At 40.5% G+C, this 22,016-nt stretch overlaps 1 protein-coding gene across 1 annotated transcript in view; it reads left to right on the top strand.

The window, feature by feature from the left end:
• The window catches only part of COL4A3 (collagen type IV alpha 3 chain), a 132,954-nt gene that overhangs the window by 49,271 nt on the left and 61,667 nt on the right, over window positions 1–22,016 (top strand). The window contains exons 2-9 of the mRNA XM_067740363.1: window positions 11,753–11,809; window positions 13,516–13,605; window positions 16,523–16,567; window positions 17,171–17,215; window positions 17,893–17,955; window positions 19,354–19,407; window positions 20,619–20,645; window positions 21,187–21,264. Coding sequence (XP_067596464.1) covers window positions 11,753–11,809; window positions 13,516–13,605; window positions 16,523–16,567; window positions 17,171–17,215; window positions 17,893–17,955; window positions 19,354–19,407; window positions 20,619–20,645; window positions 21,187–21,264 — 459 coding nt within the window. The remainder of the gene's footprint in view (window positions 1–11,752; window positions 11,810–13,515; window positions 13,606–16,522; window positions 16,568–17,170; window positions 17,216–17,892; window positions 17,956–19,353; window positions 19,408–20,618; window positions 20,646–21,186; window positions 21,265–22,016) is intronic.

Below are 22,016 nucleotides of genomic sequence, written 5' to 3'. Positions count from 1 at the left end.
CTGCCTTTCTTGGGAGTCCTCCAGGACCCCAATCCAAATAGTGTTAAAATGGTGTTTCTTGGTTCATGCTCCCTCTTCTGTCCAGGAGCCAGTCTCCCGGGTACCACAGTGGGCTTCAGACTCAGTCCAGCCACCTAAGGCTTTGGCCTCTCCCACTGCTGTATGTTGCCATGGCATTTTGCTCACCGGGAACATGCATCTTGTTTTTTGAGTTTGTCTGTTTTATTTTCTATTCTTATATCTTATCTTTTATTGGAACAGAGACTATGTGCCAGTGTATTCATAAATGTACCATCCCACTTGACTTGAAGATTCCGCTCACCTCCATCTTCCAAAAATTAATTGACACTTTTAATCTTGTTTTGTCTTCTCACCCATTTTACTTGTCTCGTGAGTTGATACTTTTAAAATTCTTTATCCATCATCGTATTCTGGTGTTCAAAAGGAGAGGGCACATACGAAGTTATTGAAGCAACTGTCTTTCTGGATTAACTCTCATATGAGCGAGCCTGTTTTTCCTGCTTTTCTTCAGAATAGTATAGCTACTCAAGCAGCGTCCATATTTCCAGATAATGTAACGTCAGAATCTTCCCTAGAATCCAAAGAAGGCTTCCATTTGGAAAAGTGGCCTTGTCTTATGGGTGACCCTGAGCTTCTTCTTTCTTTCATACTTTTAAGTTCACGGATACAGCTTCTTCTTTCTTTCATACTTTTAAGTTCACGGATACAAAATGGATTTTTCCTTAAAATGTCTTAACATTTCTGTGATTAAGTACCAGGTTTCTAAGAATTCTTAACAACTGTCCCAGAACCAAAATGGAAAAATGTAAAACTTTTAAATGCACTTTAGATTCGCCATTGACAATTGGTGTAGTTAGCCAAGTAACAGCTTGTGGAAGTGGTGAAAGGCATGTGGTCATTCTCCACATGGACAAGGGCTAAGGGCAGCTTCTCCCAGGAGATTTACTCCCATCTGAAGCAGCACATTCTGGAAAGATCAACCAGAACCCTAAGTGCCTGGTTCAACTGTCAGTAAACAGGTAAAATCCTATTAAGTGCTTATTCACAGATTATCAAATGAAAATGGGAGAGCTGAGTTTTGTATATAAGCTACATTTTATTTTTTTTTAAACAGTATTATCAAAGATATTATCTGAAAGATGTGGTCCTATGCCCAGGCAAACCAGGCTTTCAAACTAAGGGGCCCCATCCCCCAACATGTGTCTCCACCTGTGGGTCTGAAGTTGGAACTTTCTACCATTTGTGGCATTTGTGGCAGGGGTTTGTGTTTGTGTGTTAAAAGGCATTGGTTCTTCAAAAACAAAAAAACAAAACAAACAAACAAAAAAAGGCATTGGTTCTTGAAAAATGCGTCAGATTTTTAAAAATTAATTCATTAGCGTGCCTTATGCACTATGAGATTAACTTCCTGTCACCTCTCAAACAGAAGACCATGCTGCAATACGTCACTAAGCAAATAGTGGCCAGCCAGAGGGGATGGGGGCAGAGAGAGGGGGCAGTCATGCCTAGTTTAGCGCTTCACAAGGTCATATCTGTGTAGACTTTCATCAGACTAAGGCAAACGAAAGAAATAAGAACAGTGTAGAGATTTTTTATGAAGAAGAAGTTATTTGTTTTCATTTTAAAAGAACATCTTGTACTCTGTGAGCATTTCCTTGCTTCCTTCATAGTTTTTTAATTAATTCATTTATTTTTACAGAATGACGACAGTGGTAGATGACAGATTGGTGAGTGAGAGGTTAGATTTGTTTGTTTGTGTTTGTAGGTGGCCATTGCCCTTACAGAGCAAATTATAAATAGGACAGTCCTAGGTTTGTGTCCATTAAAAAATATGTATTTTACATCTCTGTAAATTCCAAAGCACTAGGAACTTCTGGATTAGATGATCTTCAGGGTTCTTCCAGTCCCAAAATTGCATTATCTTGGGCTTAAGTGTGTTGGAGGAAAAAGCAAATAAGGGAGGGATGGGAGGAAAAGAGAGAAATTCCTGTCTGACATTTGGAGGCAGAAAAATCATCTCTCACCAGAGCTCAGAGCTGGTAAATTCCTTAGTTTCTCTTTTAATGTTTTTATGTAACTTCTGTACTGCCACAAAACATATAATCAAGATAATTTACACCAGGGGCTAACAAGCTTTTTCCATAAAGGGTCAAGAGACAAAATCAAGGATATTATGTCGATACCTACATAACAAGACAGAAAGCAAATACCCACAAATACTTTAGTGAAGAAACACCAAACTTTATTTACAGACACCAAAATTTGACGTTCACATAATTTTCATGATACAAACTATTATTGTTCTTTTGATTTTTTTTTCAATTATTTGAAAATATGAAAACCATTCTTAGCTCACAGGCTATACAGAAAAAGAGGGCAGACTGGATTTGACCTGTGGACTGCACTAGCCAACCCAGCTGATTTCATGAGCAACCATGTTATGCTTATTGCTGGGATTTTATGACATCCTTGCAGCGCAGTGACCAGATGAGGGCAGGAGATGTGCATTCTCTCTCCCCCAATGTCTCGGTAGCCCACAAAGCCGGTCAATAATGACACAGGGCGGGGCTTCCCTGGTGGCACAGTGGTTGGGAGTATGGCTGCCGATGCGGGGGGCGTGGGTTCGTGCCCCGGTCCGGGAGGACCCTGCGTGCCGCGGAGCGGCTGGGCCCGTGAGCTGTGGCCGCTGGGCCTGCGCGTCCGGAGCCTGTGCTCTGCGCGGGAGAGGCCGCGGCGGTGGGGGGCCTGCGAACCGCAAAAATAATAATAATAATAATAATGACACAGGGCATAGGGTTGAGAATATGGCATGGGTCAACCCTCCTGGGTTCAGATTCCCCTGCTCTGTTCCTTACCCCCTGTAGCCTTTTAATCTCCCAGTTGTCTTATCTGGAAGAAGAGACTAATAATAGCATCTACTTCACAGAACTGTTATCAAATGTCAATCAGATCATGCACTAGGCAGTGCGCCCTGAGCAGTGCTCCCAAAATGCTGCCTCCTGGTATCATTAGAGTCCTGATCGAAGTTCATTTTCTCCACAGCATCCTTTACATAGGATACTGTAGAGTCTATTAATCTTACATGAAGGGCAACGGCCTCATAGTCTTACTGAACTCAAAACATTTTAGGGCAAGAAAAATAAAAAAAATAAAAACCTGGGAGTTAATGATTATAGGTATAAAGGCCACTCACTGCTTTATGTGAGTTTATTCCCCAGTGGACCAAGAGACGTCTGATTGCCACCTTCTTAGTCAGAGCCAGTAATCTGTGCATTTGCTGTCGTCCAGAAAATCACAAACGGGTGGCTGGTTTAGAAGTCTAGACTAGTGTTGTCTCTCTGGACAGAAAGATAGGAAGTGGCAGTTGCAGTGAGATCCCTGTGATACACAAGTGCGGGGACAGTGGCTCCTGGGCGGGGAAGAAGGGGACACCGCAGAAAGCAGCACATGGATGTCAGCCTCGGTCACTGGAGGGCAGGCTGCCAAGGCTCACAGTTGGTTGCTTAAGGCAGACGCGGATGTAGGGACCCTGCAAAGAACAGCACTAGAGTCTGTCTGGCACCGCCAGCCCGCAGTCTGTCAGCTCTTCTTTTCACACACAGAAACTTTGGCCTCAGGCTATTGGCTGGGCAGGGGGGTCAATAATCATAATGCAAAATCAACAGAGCTGCTCAGTAGAGTGTTAACCAGCTTTGAACGCTGCCAACTTCCCCTTCTGCTAAACCAGGCTGGGCTGCGTGAGGGGGAGGGGAGCCTGGAGGGAGGGCTGGGAAGGCCATGTCTGTTGCACGGGGATGCACAGAAGCTGGGCCTGCGATGCTTTGAGAGTAGAAAGGGGAAACATCCAAGCTCATTTGGAAATTATTTCCTGGTTTATTCATGAACAATTTTTTTAAATGTATGTGCATAATTAGATCCTTTATTAGCTTTAAGAGTAAAAATCAGATAATTTTTTTACTGCCTGCCGGTGCTGAAGGGATGTAAAGATTGTGAGACCCAGTTCCTACTTGCAGACTAGTAAATGTAATAAGCCCTCAGCTCATGGGCATTTAAGTAGCAATATTAAGTTAATATATTAGTAATAGCCCACCTTATGGATAGCCCTCTGTAACAGCTGTAGGGGAGGAAAAAGTTTTCCTAGACCCTCTTAGGGTTCCTAGCTGGATCTGAAAATTAAACCGACAAAAACAGATTAACAGGAGAAAAGCATACACATTTTTAAAAAAATTTTTACATGTGCATGGGAGCATTTGCAAGAGAATGAAGATCCAAGGAAGTGACCGGAGGAGGAAGCATTTAGCCCTTTCAGACAAAGAAACAGTAAATTTGTGAAGAATTGATAAGACAAAGAGGTTTGGGCTAGAGGTAGTAAATGGTGAAGGAGTAACTAGGAGATAAGGGCTAGTTTAATGAGGTTTATATGCAGATTCCTCTAGTGCTATCTCTGGGCTAAGATTCTGTCTTTATTAAAAGGAGAATATATTTCCTGAATTTAGGCACAAAATGGGGGAGCTTTTTCTGCATTTAGTATTTCTTAATTACCTTCAATTCAAAATAATATTTGTATATCAAAGAGGCGAATTTTGGGTGACACATTCTGGTTTCCTTCACAGCCCTCAGTAGGCATCCTATGTACCCTTCTAAGTGCTTTACCAGTGTTACCCTATTTGACCCCATTTTACAGATGTGGAAACGGAGGCACCAGAGATCACCTAAAGTCACACAGGTGGCTTGGCAGAGCTGGCATTTAGACCCAGGAAATCTCCCTGGAGCCAGTGCCCTTTACCTTTCTGCCACACTGTCCCTGAACAGAAGGCAGTGTGCAGGTGACACACGGGCAATACATGGTCACGATGGGAGTTGAAACAGAGAGAAAAGTGTGAGAGCTGATTGATTAGCGTTCCCAGAAGTGCTTACTGCTTTTGTAATATATTTGATCTGCCACCTTTCATTTTTAAGCATCAAATACAATTGATGTTTCAAACCCCAATATTTATTTTATTAAATAAATAAAACAAATTGTTTCTGTGCTCAGGTACAAATCATAATTGGTTAATCAGCTAATATATTCAGCAAACTCTAAGAGGACTATTAACAAATACTACTTAATCCATTTGCAGTTTAACAAAAATACGTTTTAGTCTCTCTGACAATTGCTCAGGACCCATTATTTGGCAGTGGACAAACGACTTCAGGAGGAAATGTCTGGGAAGGCAGTGGCTAGTTTGGAAAAAAAATATCAGAAATTAGCATGTATGTGCTTTGGCACAGGATTGTGCAGCCAAAAAGGAGAGAGTGGCCGCCCCCAGTGACTGAGCCTGCTACTGAATGCAGGACACTCTACCGGCACCCTATTGACCTATAGAGATTATACTGGATTGGCCAAAAAGTTCATTCAGGTTTTTCTGTAAGGTGTTACGGACAAACCCGAACGAACTTTTTGGCCAGCCCAATTGCTTCCTTTACAGGTGAGATAACTTGGAAGGATTAAGTAATTTGTCCAAAGCTCCAGAGAGTAACTGGCAAATCTGGAAATAGATCCCTTACAGATCTGGCAGGAGGCGTGTAATTTCTGGACTTCATAGGCTTTTAAGATTCTCTACCACCAAAGTTTATTTTGCATCCTAAGTGAGGTCATAAAAAAATGAATGTGATTATTAAATGAATGGGTCTCACAAGTTCAACTGTTTAATATGCAGTGGTGCTAAAACGTCATGTAATCTTGGATCACTTCCTGATGTGTTAATGGTTAGCAGGGGGAGAAAAGCCATAAAATCATTATTAAGAGCTTTCTGCTCATGACAAATGATTTCTCACTTCATTAAGTTACATGGAAACTAAGAGGTACTTTATTGTTGGAAGAGGAAAAATCATTAAAATGTTGCTTAAGAAATATCCATCGTTATGCTTTCTTAAGACTTCATAGCATTTGGCCGTACTGGTTTTCAAGTGATTTAGCATTTGAGTAGTAATTAATGGGTTATATTCCATTAATATAATCATGATGTTTTAAAAGGGAGTCCAAAAAAGTGGATCAAACTCAACAAAAATGAAGATATGGCCACTATTATCTTCTAGTCAAATAACCTATCTGAATTATTGAATTATTAAAACACATTTGCAAAGTTAAAAATTTATTTCAAGAAAAGCAGCACAATTAAGAGAAATGGATCTCTTGAGTCTGGGGCTGCTGTCATCATATCCAAGAAAAGCGAAGTGCTTTATTTCACATGGCCCTCTGCTCAGCTCTCTGCAGCACTTGCTTCTAGAGAAGCAGCTGAACATCTGCCAGAGAGCTGCCCAGACCATAATTATGAGTTTATTCAATCAGGTGGAGCACCCACATGTCAGCAAAATTGTCACATCCTCTGAAATCCTAGTCGGTTCCATTGTGCAGATATATAAGCAGGCGATGCCTTGCCAGTTTCACTGAAAATTAAAGTTGGAAAAATTTTGGAGCAATTCTGCTCAACTGGGCACAGAAACACAGCCCTAGCCCTGGCTTTGGAGTCTTGCCAACAGGGCTGAACATCTACACCGTGGATGACTCTGCAAATGAGTAGATAATACAGTAGACCCTCTCTCAATGACTCTCCTTTTAACTTTCAGCAACTGACCAGAACTCTCCATACCTTCTATACGATAGACCAGTTTGATGCCCACTGTCTGCTGCCCCCTTGACACCCATAGGCTTCCCTAGCACACTGACATATGCCCACTCCACGGTGGAGCTTTACGATTGCCAAGAGTTAGCTGCTTCTGCCAGTTGTACTTATTATTATAACAAGGTCATCTGATTAAATATTAAATAACAAATTGTTTAAATACAAATGCATAAAAAAGACATGTTTCTCTCGAACTTATGGTTACCAGGGGGATGGGTGTGGGGAGGGACAGATTGGAAGTTTGGGATTGACAGGTACACACTGCTATATTTAAAAAGTAAATTAATAAATAAGAAAATTCTTAAAGACATGTTTCTGTGAAAGTTAGGTTGGAAGATTTGAAAAGATAAAACTGATAGAAAACTGCTATTCAATTAAGTGTGTCTGAGGAAACATTTCAAAAGTTAGAGGGAGGGACTTCCCTGGTGGCGCAGTGGTTAAGAATCTGCCTGCCAATGCAGGGGACACGGGTTCGAGCCCTGGTCCGGGAAGATCCCACATGCCACAGAGCAACTAAGCCAGTGTGCCACAACTACTGAAGCCTGCGCACCTAGACCCTGTGCTCCGCAAAAAGAGAAGCCGCTGCACCCCAACAAAGAGTAGCCCCTGCTCGCCACAACTAGAAAAAGCCTGTGTGCAGCAAGGATGACCCAACACAGGCAAAAATAAATAAATAAATTTATTTTTTAAAAAAAAGAGGGAAACATGGATTCGTATCTAGAAGGACTCTATACTCAGATTGCTCCACAAGCATCTTTAAGCAATTGGCCTGTTTCAAAGAAACTCAAACTGAAAATGTCGGGGGTGCATTATGCGTGTGACTTAGCAAGAGATGCCCTACACCTCTCGATAGCAGACCCATTCCCAAAGAAAAGACCTGGGCCCTGTTTCACAACGTTGAAGAATTGTTGTGCATTTATATGTTTTAAGTTAAAATAAAATGCTTAACATGTTTACGTTTCTTTTGTTAGTTTGTTTTTGATTCCTCACGTTCACTAACTTTTTCAACTAACCGACCAGCTGGCTCCAAACCATTAAATAAGCCTTCCACCCTTGTGTGAAAACAATGAAGCCAAATACAAACAAAAGCTAAATATGTCACCCCTTGAAGATTCAAGCAAACTCAAGGGCAATAATGTAAAAAATCAGGTGCCATGGTTTTGATGACAAAGAACAAGGATCAGAGTTGCTGTTGGTGTTCATGGGCGACCAGTCCCCAGGCAAGAGGGAATTCAGAGGAGCGAGGGCTGACACTGAGTCCCGCACCTGACCTCCGGGTGCAGCCGTGTCGGCTCTACAGCTTCTTGGATCTGTGACAGTCACTTGTTAAGATCAGACCTCATGTATTGATTATATGTGAAATCACTGATTAAGACCAAATCTCTGGTATGAAATAAAAGATTTGTGGGACTTCCCTGGTGGTCCAGTGGTAAAGAATCCGCCTTCCAATGCAGGGGACGTGAGTACGATCCTTGGTCAGGGACCTAAGATCCCATATGCCACAGAGCAACTAAGCCTGCACGCCACAGCTATTGAGCTCGCGCGCCTCAGCGAAAGAGAAGCCAGCGCCCCACAATGAAAGATCCTGCGTGCTGCAACTAAGACCCGACACAGCCAAAAAAATAAAATAAATAAATATAAAGTAAAAAAAAGATTTGTTAAAAATTAAATAGCTTTTCATTTTCTAATGGTCATCAAGGGTCTTGTAAAGCTGAAGATCTTGTTTAAAAACTAGTAACTAAGTTATTTTATCAATGTTGCTTCCTTAGGTTTGGAAATAATGTTGTAATTGGACAAGAATATACTCTTGTTTTGGGGAGATGCATGCAGAAGTATTAGGTGTAAAGTGTCATGGTGTCTACAGTCTACTTTTGAACGGTTTGGCAAGAAAGTGTGTGTGTGTGTGTGTGTGTAGCTGTAAAGGCTGGGAAAGCACGTTAACAGTTGAGAAACCTAGAAGAGAAGATACATAGGTGTTCATTGTACTGTTTTTCAATCTTCTGAAGATTTAAATTTTTTCCAGAAAAAAATTTATATCCAAGCAAGTAACAACTAATTAGCCTTGTGTTAATTTTAACATGTGTTAAAAGAGCCAAAGCTTCTAGTTTCATTCTCTTCCACTTCAATCACAGTTGTTCAGAATTCATACATATAGAATCTATATACATTTATATAGGAAATATCTTAGTCATGGCAGCCCAACAACAGCCATAGACATCACATGCATTGAAATTCCAGGACCAAACTGGATGTAAACAGATTACCAGCGCTCCATCCACTCACTTATCCATTCAGTCAATCCACAAGCATTTGTTCAGGACATATTATATGCCCCAGTTGCCATTGTGAACAAGACTGAACAATTCCTTCTTTCCTGGGGCTTAGGGCCATCAAGGAAAATATACATTAAACATAGAACTGCAAGTGGCCCAGGGGAGCATATAAGAAGGGGGACCTGACCTAGTTTGGAGGAGTTCAGCAAACATTTATTTGTTCAAGCTAAGGTTGAAAGGTTCCCAGTAGTATAGAGTGACTATGACTTTTACTGTAAGAAATAAAATTAAGATGACCTGCATGCATCTTCTTCGGAGTTAGAGGACTGCCCAGTTGCCTCCTCTTACCTGTGGTCCAGAGATGCTTGGAATCCAGGTGTTGTGTGGTGTCTGGAAGGCAGAAGAATCAGAGACGCTCATGGTCTTTGACCATGTAAAACAGTGGCCACACTGCTGTGGAAACTTGAGCCCCAGCTCCTTGCCCAGGTTGAACTTCCTCGCCCCAGTATCTGGTCCCCTTGGGTGCAGGACTCGGACTTTCCTTCCCAAGGCCCTGCTGCCTCTTCCAGACACCGTGTGGGAACATCTTGCTGGCCCTTCCACTCTTGGGGCCAATGGTCAACAGGTCCCTACACTCCAGAAACAGTAGCCAGGAGAAATCTTGTCTTCAGGCAGCTTTTGCTTTCAGCCCAGTGACAAAAGCATCCCGAAAGTGAGGGGCATACAAGCCTGGCTACTTTCCTGGAATGAGAGAAGAAATGGCATCATAAACAAAGAGCGGATGTGCAAATGAGTGTCTCAAATGGCATAGTGTTCAGAATCTTCAGAGAATTAGCTCTACCCTACAGACTGGGAATTTAGCTATTGGTTTAGACTGGTAGTATCAGAGTCACCCAGGGGACCTATTTTGATTACTGAGACCAACACCAGGATTACTGATTCAGTGCATCTAAGGTAGGGCCGAGAATTTGCATTTCTGAGAAGTTTCCAGATAATGCTGGTGCTGCTGGTCTGGAAATCCACACTTGGAGAACTACTGCTTTAGTAGATATTAGCATACTAGTGTACTAAATTAGTGTATTAGATTCAGTATATACTTAGTATACTTAAACATGTGACTGAAATGAACACTAACGTTTAAAAACCTAGAAAGACAAGATTAAAATAATTAAGCTAGGTATGACTTAATAACCCCAAGCATCTGGGAGGAAAAGTGGAAAAATTTAGTCTAAAAAAAACCAAATAGCCAACCTTGGGAAAAATATAGACTTTCCTTTTCGGTTAATTACTTTCCATTCATATAAATTGAGATGCGTGTAAATGTGGTGAGGATCAATGATGAGTGTATGAAAATTACTATGGACTCCCCTTTCTTTTTTTTTTTTTCTTTTTGCTGTACGTGGGCCTCTCACTGCTGCGGCCTCTCCCGTTGCGGAGCACAGGCTCCGGACGCGCAGGCTCAGCGGCCATGGCTCACGGGCTCAGCCGCTCCGCGGTATGTGGGATCTTAACCAGACCGGGGCACGAATCCATGTCCCCTGCATCGGCAGGCGGACTCTCAACCACTGCGCCACCAGGGAAGCCCTCCTCTTTCTTGAATAACAGCATAGCCTACTGCCCTCGGCTCAGAAAATATATTCAATTAAAGATGTTTGTGTATTCTTATTTTGATTGCACAAACAGGGTCCCCACTTTGGGAATATCTGAGGCAATTTCTTTTTCTTTTTCCTACCAGCCATCACATCTCCTAGCCTTGCCCTGCCTCTGCTGTCAATTACTATCTTTTCCTGGGGAAAATAAACTGATTTCCAGTCAATATTAACACCGCCCCAAAAAAGATAAATATATAACTATAGAAGGTGTGTCAAAAATTTTTTTAAATCCACTGTTTAAATCTGTTTCTCTTTGTTCCTCTGCTGGCAGAGAGGAATTTAAAAATTGACCATTAGAGTCGGCGTGTGCAGAGATGTGAAAGCTGGGCCTGTAAGTGTGTCAAAGTGACTAGTTAGACGGGTAAGAGTTCCCAAGTTCACAGCTAAATTTTTGGTTTTGTTTTTTAATAACAAAAAGCATTTTGATATTGGCTCCAGTTAATTAGTTTGTTCTTTAAAATACATGACGGGTACTGATAATCTTTTCTCAATATTGAACATTATTTCGGGAAAAGAAAACCTTAGAATTACCTATAGAAGATATCACCAATTAATATACACAAATACATATATGTTCATTTTGCTGAACCTAAGAAATTTGCAAACATTAGACCACTTTCTACCTACAACAATGGAAATTTCATATGGTTCAACTATATATATATATTTTTTAATTTTACTTATTTATTTAACCATTGTTTAATTGAAGTATAGTTCATTTACAATGTTGTGTTAGTTTCAGGTGTACGGCAAAGTGATTCAGTCATATATATGTTTTCTTTTTCAGATTCTTTTCCATTTTAGGTTATTACAAGATATTGAATGTAGTTCCCTGTGCTGTACAGTAGGTCTTTGGTTCAACTATATATTGTTCTGAAAAAAAGGAGAGTTGACTTGGTTTTTTGCATAAATAAATTACTTGAAATTCCTAAATACAATAAAAATGATGTACTCTCCACAGTTCTATGTACATCTCACTTTTCTACTCTATTTCTATTGATAAATTGCTACAGTATCACAGGGATCCTGCTAAATAGTGTTTGATGCTCAAAGAACAGAAAAATATGTTTGCTTTTGTTCTGTCAGTTGGGCTCTATTAAGCCATTTTTAAACAAAACCCTTTCTCTTTCCCTCTTCCTAGGGCTGTGTCTGTAAAGACAAAGGCCAGTGCTTCTGTGATGGGACCAAAGGGGAGAAGGTAAACACAAAACCTTCATTCTGCTTCTTTTCTCCAGAGAGCTCATTAAAGGATTCACACTCTTCTTTCATTCGTAGCAAAAAGATCAGCAGTATGATATTCCATTCCCCAAGTCCAATTTCAAAGTAGCTGTATATAAACATGAACCTGGGGTGGTAGAAAAAGGCCTTGGAGGGAAACTTCAAATAACTTGTATAAATACCGGCAGTTACTGTAACTCTCTTGATCTGTAAAGAAAAGATAGTAAGTTAAAGAACAACAGAGTGTATAAGAATGCCTCCGTGTGTATACCCTATTTACATTGTTGCTAAACGCGAGAGAACAACTGAAAACAACTTGATTGCCTCACTTTGGCAGAAACATTGAAACCTGCAGATTTTGCCCTGCAGCATTGGTGTGAGGGCGCCCCCTGGTGGAAGAATCTTGCATCAGCACTCTAGCTGAGGCAAAAATTCGGCGGAGGAAAGCATCTCCATTGTAGAATTGGAGTGAAAAATGAGTGCCGTGAAATCTCATTAATTCGCTCCATTAACTTTCAATTTGTGATGATTAAGACAGAGGCAGAACTAAAGTTTGTCCTTTGTTTACAAAACCCTTTTCTCAGATATGCTAATGAATTGCTTAACAATATTGAAAGATGACTGCTTAAAAATATTTTTAGAACATATTTTAAGCTCTTTAGACAAAATAATAAAAATTACCATATTTATTTTAAAGTATTCTATAATTCATGTGTAGTTTGACTTAGGGTATTTCCTGAAGCTATGAAAGTAGTATATTCAGATCCATGTTGGAAAGCTATGATTCATTCTCGAATTCAAGAAGCATTTATGGAATCCCTACTCTGGGTGAGATGCTGTTCCAGGTGTGTGAAGGTAATGGAGTATTAAGACGGGTCTAGCAAATGCTTTTATTTCTCTTTTTATTGGATTTCACACACACTGTGAAATCGCTGACTTGATCACTCTTTTAAAAATCAAATTTGCTAATTGTGTAACTAGATTGACTGAATCAACCTGTGGCCTTTACTATTAAAGAGGAACCGTGGGATCTGTGTCCACGGGAAGATTATTTGTGGCAGAAACATGTCCCTCATTGGGCCTAAATTACTAAATTACTCACTCATCCCTGAGGGCTTTCCCGTAATATCATCTCTTAACTATTTAGCTCACACTTTTCGTTTTGCCACTTGATATCTCTCCTGCATCTCCTCCACAAACAGCAGATTGAATTCCTAATCCCTGTGTAATCAAGAAAGGACTAAAACTCGTAGCCTGTGTGTGGTTCTTTCAAGCTACATAGCAATTATGCACACTCTCAAGACATTCTTGTGCCTGATTTTCACTGTCTCTCCATCCCCCAGAAAACACACTCCACCAACCTCCATCTCTCTAGCTGGGCTTTCCCCTCAGTTCTTGATTCATGCTCCCTTAATCTCTGTTCTGGGCAGCTCTACCATTTGGGTAAATGTAGAGTTTCCAGGAGACCAAAGACAAACACTTTCAAGCCTACAGACAAATACTAACAGCTGAAAATTTAGAGTTACTCTTGTACTTACTGCTGAGGGCTATTTTTTTTTAATCCAAGGAAAAAATATGCAAGATATTATCATTACATCATAAAGAAAAGAAAATGATGGTTATGGGTGTGTTTATTCCTGGGAATTGCTGTTCTCTGTGTTTATTGTCTTGTTTTGATTTTAACAGGGGGAGAAAGGCTTTCCCGGACCCCCTGGGCCTCCCGGCCAGAAAGGATACCCAGGTCCGGAAGGCCTGCCTGGACCACAGGGACCCAAGGTATGCCAGTCTGTGAGTTCAAAAAATCCCCAGTCCACTTAACCTTCTTTATGCTGACCCCAGGGCTGCTGAGAACCTGGAGAGAATTCCACATCGCAGCCAGCTGATGGACGCTCTGGTAATTTCCTGCTCCGGTCTTAGCTGGGCCCTCCGAACTGAATCTTATTCCAAGATGATTCAAATGATTATCATTATCTTCAAGCTCCCTGCTCTACCTCATCCCCCTCCCTGAGCTACAGTCTCCCTACCTGCATCGGCCCCTCCCTTCTTTCGTCCCACATGAAAGGATGAGTTCTTTTTACCTTCCATTCAGGACCTATCCCTCTACCGGTATCCTGGTCTCTGGGATTCCTACTAGAACCCTGTTCTGATGGTGTGTCCTCTTTCTCAGCCATTTCAACTTTCCTTTTGATGTTGGTTTTTCTCTTTCCATCCTTAAGCATGCAAATATAAAACCCGTACCAATATAAACTTCCTCTAGATCGTTCAGGTCCTGTAACCAAAGGATTGCCATCCTTTCCCTGTCTTACCTTTCTCAGTCAAGCTTCTTTTAAAAAAATAAAATAACTAACCACACTGGCTGTGTTTCATCTCCTATTCACTCCTCAGCCAGCAACAATTTGCTTCCTGCCCACTGCCCTGAAAACCCATGACCTCCAGGTCACCCATGGCCTCCAAAAGGCCAATGCAGAAGGATACTCTGTGTCTTTATCTGACCTGGACCCCTCTGCTTTGTTTCCAACTGTGTGGATCACTCTCTTTTCCTTGAAACACATGTCTTTGTTTCTGGAATCCTCTTTTCTTTGCTTTCCTCTTTCTCAGCTGGTCCCTTACACATCAGGCATCCTAAGGTTCCTACCAGAGCCTACTGCCCTTCACACTCATCACAGATTTTTATCCTAAAGTCTGTGATACAACAAAGGGCTTTGTTTCAATAAATGCCCTAGAGGATTTGCTAACTAACTGTATAACCACTAGATCTGCTGATGGCTCTTTCCTGCTGTGGACTTAAGCCTGGGCTCTCACGCATCCACTGGGTCGCTCCCCTGGCTGCCGGTTTCCAGGGAGCTGTGAACTAACTAATAAATTACGAAAATGCAATTATAATTGATCCACACAGAGTCTTTTTAAATTTCAGATGTATAGACTATTTAGGCAACATTTTCTGCTAATTTATTCTGAGCCAGGCATTGGGACATTTATTCTTGACTAGATCTCATTTATCCCTCACATTGATCCCATCAATCATGACTATAGTTACATATTATTATCTCCATCTTAGAGATGAGGAAACTGATTCTCAGAGCACTTAAGTAATTTGTTCTGGATTACATAGCTAATAGGTGACAAAATCACAGTTCAAATCCAGTATTAGATGACGCCAGAATCAAACTCTTACAGCCAAAGAAACTAAACCCACACCTACAGTTTCCAAGTAAAACGGCAAAGCTTATTATTTCCCAGGAATTCTACTTTATTGTATTTGTGTATGCTTTTTGTTTCTTCATTTCTCCTTCCTCTGATCCTAATTTTGAAAAAGTCATTCAGATTCTGGACATTTGGTGTCTGATTTCAGACATGTTTAGTGTCTGAACATTCCGCTGCGTTCCTTCAGGGTGTGGCCTCAGATTTCCCTCCATTCTCCTGGTAGAATGAAGTTGTCACTTCAACGCTGGACTTAGGATCAGCTTAATGCCAACTCCTTCCTTTTTATTTTGTCCTCTGCACCCCACTCTGCTGGTTTCCTTAGCATTTCTTTAGAGAAGCCAGCAATAAATTAAAATTATAGTTGTAAATACAGGTGCTTCGTATAGGTTACATGGTGTGCAGGTATTTCCTAAAGCTCATCCAGAAACGTATGTTGTCATGAGTTCATATGTTAAAGTATAGCTCAGAGATGTAGTCACAAATGAGAATCCGATCAAAGGCAGGCAATCAGAGAATATTAAAACCTGACCAAAAAGATTTTTCAGGTTTATAAATGTCTTAATTTTAAATATTTTCTATATATTCTCCTATAGAAGATAAGAGAAAATTTATAATGGGGATGTGAAACCTGCAAGTCACGCTTCTGCCTTTGCAGATTACACACAGCATCCTGCAGAGGAGGGGGCCATGGTCACACACCCAGGAATTCTACCTCAGACAGGAAAGGCTGACTTTGGCCTTGACAGTCCAGTCTCAGAAGGCTCTGTAACAACCTTTTCCTCAAATAATCAGAAATACCAAAACATACTGAAACTCTCAGGAATGATGAAAAACTTTTGGATAATGGAACTTTCACACCAAGTGGCCTCGTTAAAACAGTTTTGTTTGTGGTTATTCTCTAAGAAACAGGACCTCCAAATGTATTCATCGTGTTCTTGAAGCAAGTTTATCTCTGGTTCAGGCAGTCCTTAGTTTGCTATTTATTTATTTGTGCCCACCAGGGACATTTTGCTAATAAAGTGTTTCTCATGCACAGAAATATTGGCTGCCATTCTCATCCACTGTTGTAATCGTGTCATTCATCCTTATCAGCCCCCGGCAGCTGTCTGGCTAATGTGGGGCTTTTCCAGAGGCACTTCTCAGACACTAATGTGAGCAAGAATTATCATCACATCTTGTTGAAATGCAAATTCTGAATCAATAGGTCTGGGAGGTGAGGGAGCTGTATTTCTAACAAGCTCCCCCAATGAGGCTACTGTTGGATCCCGCACCTTGAGTAGCAAGGGTATGAATGGATTTTTGTTTGTCCTTTCGGATAAATACTATAGCGCCAATGAAACAACAAGCAATTGAACCGTATTAACGATGAAATAATCGCAAGAGCAAAACTCTTTGGCGTGTGAATAAAACTGGGACCTTTCATTTATGGGCTTATTAGTGCCAAATAATTGTCACAGTGCTTACCTTTTGTTTTCTCCTTTGGATCTAGGGCTCTCCAGGACTTCCAGGATTCACTGGTCCCAAAGGCGTGAGGGTTAGTAGTCCAACCAGTCTAGCCTGACTGTTTGCTGAAAATTCTTTTTTTTAAAAAAAGAAATCTGCACTGTAAAAGTTATACAGATGTCACAAAGGAGTACATTGTGTGTGATACACTTCTATAGATGAAGTTCAGGAACAGGTAAAACCAGTCTATAATGGTAGAAGTCAAAATAGTCCTTACTTTGTTGAGGGTAGGTGTTAACTGACTTTGAGAGGGCATGAGGGAACCATCTGGGGTGTTGGAGATGTTCTATGTCTGGATGGGGTGACAGTATCACCAATATATGCATATGCACATATATAAACATTCCTCAATCTGTTTGTGGAAGATTGGAGCACTTTACTGTATGCAAATTAAACCTGAAATAATCTACCCAAGAAAGGCCCAAAGCAATCTTAATCATCTCTTTTAAAAGTTATATAAATGGAAGATTTACAAAGTTTGTCAAGCCTTTTTTTGTTTTTCAAATAGTTTTTAGTGTTCCCAATTATAGTTGCAGAACGGGGTTATTGGCATGGTAAATCATTTTTTGTTTATAGGTTGAACATCTTTAAAGAGTTTTTTTCTTGCCGCCCTCTCCGTTTTCTATGTCTTTAGGGAACAACTGGATTACCAGGATTTTCAGGTCCTCCTGGACTTCCAGTAAGTAATGAGAAAAATGTGTAAATGGAATAATAAGAAGTAAGCTCATTTTAATAAAGATGTTAAAGCAATAGCACAAGAAAATGAGTACTGATACATTTGCTACATGATGAAAATATCAGAATCACATAGTGTATTAGAGTGTGGATTTACAAGACATACAAGTCAAATTATATTTCCTGAGATACAAACAGATGGAACAGATTGAGATGGAATGGGATGGGATGGGATGGGGTGGGATGGGATAGAATAGAATAGAATAGAATAGAATAGAATAGAATAGAATAGAACAGAATAGAATGAACTCTGCTTGATAGCACAGGATAATAAAATAATAAAATAGTTACCTCTGTGCACACTTCCCTCTTCTCTTTCCTTTCGCCAGCTTAACACAGCATGCTAATGGACTTATTTTATATAGAAAGACCTTTTGTTTTATCTTAAATATCTGTATCTCACTGGATAATTTTTGGTTTTAATTAGCCTATTTTATTTGCTATGATTTTTATTTAAATTATTATCTAAAAGAACTAATTTACTACTTTATTTAAATAACCATTTATACTTAAAGGACTATCTAAATTAGCCCATCTTTTCCCACCATGGTTTCTGCACTGTTTCCACCTGTTCCCGGGGCCTGATTATCTCTCCTTTTTGAGACTTGCTCTATTGTTTAGGGCATCCCAGGCCATCCTGGACCGTATGGACCTGTCGGTTTGCCAGGATGCAATGGTTCTAAGGTATGTATGCCTCACACAGGAGATGGTTAGTTAACGTTTTGCTAAATGAATGAATCAAGGTGAAGTAGTAATGAGACAGGCTAGGCTTTCCTTGAAATATTCTTTTAGCCAGAACCAATGGTATGTGTCTTCAGGGCAGACATATGATGGTTTTCTTTCTTCTTATGCCTTTTTCTTTACTTTCTTCCAGTTTTATTGAGATATAATTGACATACAGCAATACATAAGTTCAAAGTGTACAGCATAATGATTTGACTTACATACACCATGAAATGATCATCACAATAGTTTAGTGAACCCACCATCTCTTATAGATACAAAATTAAAGAAAGAAAAAACATTTGTGTGTGTGATGAGAACTCTTAGGATTTACGCTATCAATGTTCATGTATAACATACAGCAGTGTTAATTAGATTTATCGTGTTGTGCATTCCCTCCCTAGTACTTATTTATCTTATAACTGGAAGTTTGGAGTACCACTTGAGTGTCTGCATCCAATTCCCCTCCCCTCCCCCACCTTGCTTTCTTTTTTAAAAAATTTATTTATTTATTTTTGGCTGCCTTGGGTCTTCGTCGCTGCATGCGGGCTTTCTCTAGTTCTGGCGACCGGGGGCTACTCTTCGTTGCACTGCGCGGACTTCTCATTGTGGTGTTTTCTCTTGCTGCGGAGCAGGGGCTCTAGGTGTGCGGGCTTCAATAGTCGTGGCACGCAGGCTCAGTAGTTGTGGCTCGCAGGCTCTAGAGCGCAGGCTCAGTAGTTGTGGTGCATGGGCTTAGTTACTCCGTGGCATGTGGGATCTTCCCAGACCAGGGCTCAAACCCATGTCCCCTGCATTGGCAGGTGGATTTTTAACCACTACACCACCAAGGAAGTCCCCCCCACCTTGCTTTCTGATTGCTTTTTAAGGAAGTTCTCTGATGCTCTCCCACCGAAAGATAACTGGGGGCTCAAATGGTTATTTGCATCTGAGGTTGTGAGTGTATATAAATCAGAAACTAAGGCTTGGAATGCAAAATTGGTCTTTGGAATAGAATGACTGAGCTTTTCGATGTTCATTCATCTCCTTTGTTTCCTGACTGCACTCTCCTTTTCCCCAGAATGGTGGCCATGAAAGGAGTAATTACTAAAGTTTCAAGGAAGCAGCAATTGAAAAGTTCTTGGCACAATTAGCCTTTTGCCATTTATGCACAATTTGAGAAACAGTAGATTCTAATCCTGTTTTCAATTAAGATAATGGTTTCCTGGCCTTCAGCCTCATGACCCAGTAGCTGTAAGGAATTTGGGTTACTTTGTCTAGATTTACCACTGCAGGGTTGGAAGAGAGAAACAGGGAAATTATCTCAATAGGCTGTTCTAGAACAACTAAGAAGAATGACAAGCTCTGTATGTATTCCAGGGTGAGCAAGGGTTTCCAGGACTTCGGGGGACACCAGGCTACCCAGGCATCCCGGTACGTTTATATTTCTAACTCCCCATCCAAGACATAAAGTACAATTACAAAGAGTTTCCTTTGGAATGACCACATACAGAAATCTGTCATGACCTTGGGGAAGTCTGAAGCAGCCGACAGTAGACATTCAACTAATAGTTGAGAAATGAATGAATAAATGCACTTTGAGACTTTGTTTTGCTTTTGAGACACTGAAGGGGAGATGTGAACTAGACAGTGGGAAAGGCCTGGATTGTGGTGACTCAAGGATGGAAGAGAGGAGAAAAGGGCCCTGGAACTGGGACTTAGAGAGCTCCAGCATGTAATGTGAGATCAAGGACAATAAGCCTGTAAAGGAGGAAGGGCCCTTAAGGTAGAAGAAAGCAGGGAGTGTATTCTGGAAGCCCAGGGAAGATGTTGCTAAATAATAAAAATTTGACTGAGTAACTCTGACCATCTAATATTGGCCTTAGTGGATGATTCACGAGTCTGGCTGCATCCCATCTAGCAAGGAGAGAGTTGCTTCATCCGACCATAGATAGGAAAGGTTTTTAAAGCCAGAGAGGGAATGGAAAAAATGACATTATTAGCAAAGAATGTATTGTTTTATTAACAAAGAAGGCATTTTCTTAGGCAAAGCTGCCTCTTAAGGGGAATGGAAGGTGTTATTGGGTGGAATATCTTATTAGTGCGGACCAGGAATTTCCAGGTTGGCGGGTCAAAGGTCACATTCCTAGGGTAGGTTAAAACCGTAGTCAGGTTAGGTATTAAGTCTTGGTTTACTGCTGTGGACCTAACAGGAGTGATTCCATCTTGGACCCATCTCCTTTTTAACAATTTCCAGGAAAGGGGAGTGACAGATAGCTGCCTAGTGCTGCTGAGAAATCCAGTAAGGCGGGAACTAATGTGTTGTCGTCGGTTTCAGTAACATCAAAGTCACTGCAGACTTTAACTTCCATGACAGGTGGAGGGAGGACATAGACGTGAGTGTAAGAAAGATGTGAGAGATGAAGAGAGTGGGAAGTTTGCCGATGACAAGAAAGATAGACAAGGCAGTATGGGGAGGGTGGATTTAGGGGGAGACTTTGTTTAAATGAGAAAGACTTGAGCATGTTTAAAAGCCAGTGGGAGGTACAGAGCAGGGAGAGAAGGCAGAATAGCAGGGGGGACAAAGCAGGGATGCTGTGTATTTGATTTGCCTCTGGTCGCTAATATGCCGCTCCTTTTCCTAGGGTGCCGTTGGTTTGAAAGGAGAGAAAGTAAGTTATTTGTGGCATGTTATTGTCAAAAAATCTCTAATTGTACATATGAAAGGGACTTGTATTAAACAATAAGACATAAGTAATTACAAATCAGATCTCATGATTAATTCAGAAATCATAGTAATTAGGACATGATATTTATTCCTATTGAACAACTTCTACTTCTTGTCATAGATATGTCTTCAGGAATACAAGTTTTGTATTATTCTTTAGGGAAATAGGGTCTGGGAAAAGAGAGCTGAACTTATGCTCAGGGCCCCAAATTCTAGATAAGGAATTGCCACTCATTTTGGTGTCTTGGGAAATGGTCTGTTATTCTTGTGTCTTTCTTCCCGCCACAGTAAATGGTCAAGTTTAGAAAATACAAAAATGCTTTAAATTCTTGAAAATGGAATAACTAAATAATCCTAAAGCATTTCTCTGAGTATATATCCTGAAAGCGCTTTTATCCTTGAAGCGGTATGACCTTGAATAACCATTTAGAGGAGTTTTGAAGATATAACATTGCTTATGTTTGACGAACTTCTTCATTTTCAAGGGGGCTCCTGCTGAAGGAGAAGGTGTAGCCCTTGATGGAAAAGGTGACCCTGGGTTGCCAGGAGCTCCAGGATTCCAGGTAGGCACTTCAGAGAAGATCCCTATCATTTTCCATCTCTTTCTCTCTGTCTCTCTCTTTCCACCTCTTTTTTCTTCTTCTTCTTCTCTCTCTCTTCTTCTCCCTCTATCTCTTTCTCAATCTCTTACAAATATTCTTCATAGATATTCATATCTCTTCTATTTACATATTTACCTCATTTTATTCTAACACATTCACCTCATTATAAGAAACTACATTTAGCTCATATAAAAAAGGTGATTTTGTACATATGTCTTTTAGCCTCTTCTTAAGTCTCAATCACCCAAGCTTTACTAAATCTAAGAAGGAGCCTTCAGGGAATGGTTGTGTTCCACTTTGTATTTGTTGAAATCCCAGGTAAGATTGTATTACACGTTGAATACAATTTAAAATCGTCATATTACGTAACAGTCCTATTGTAAAGTTTGCATGATAGTAGTATTTTATTTAACTGCACCTTTCTCCTGTTGAATAGTTTGCTTTCTGATCTCTCTGTGTGTAGCCGGAGGGTGACCCAGAATAGATACAAGGAAAGAGCTATTTGGTGGCTGTGTGCACTTTACTCTGTGATTCAGAAGGATCTTTTGATAATAAGTTATTTGATTGGTATATGTTTTTGAAGGCCCTCAAAAAGCTTTCTTGCTGTAAAGAAGTAGGAAAAATAAACGTGTCTTAGCCAAAAAAAAGGAGGGGGAGATCTTTTGATACTAACTTTTAGGTTAATGAATCAGAAATATTTTAACTTAATTCAG

The sequence above is a fragment of the Pseudorca crassidens genome, chromosome 6 (genome assembly GCF_039906515.1).
Source record: "Pseudorca crassidens isolate mPseCra1 chromosome 6, mPseCra1.hap1, whole genome shotgun sequence".
In the NCBI taxonomy this organism is placed as follows: domain Eukaryota; kingdom Metazoa; phylum Chordata; class Mammalia; order Artiodactyla; family Delphinidae; genus Pseudorca; species Pseudorca crassidens.
This window is presented reverse-complemented; position numbering and strand designations above follow the sequence as displayed.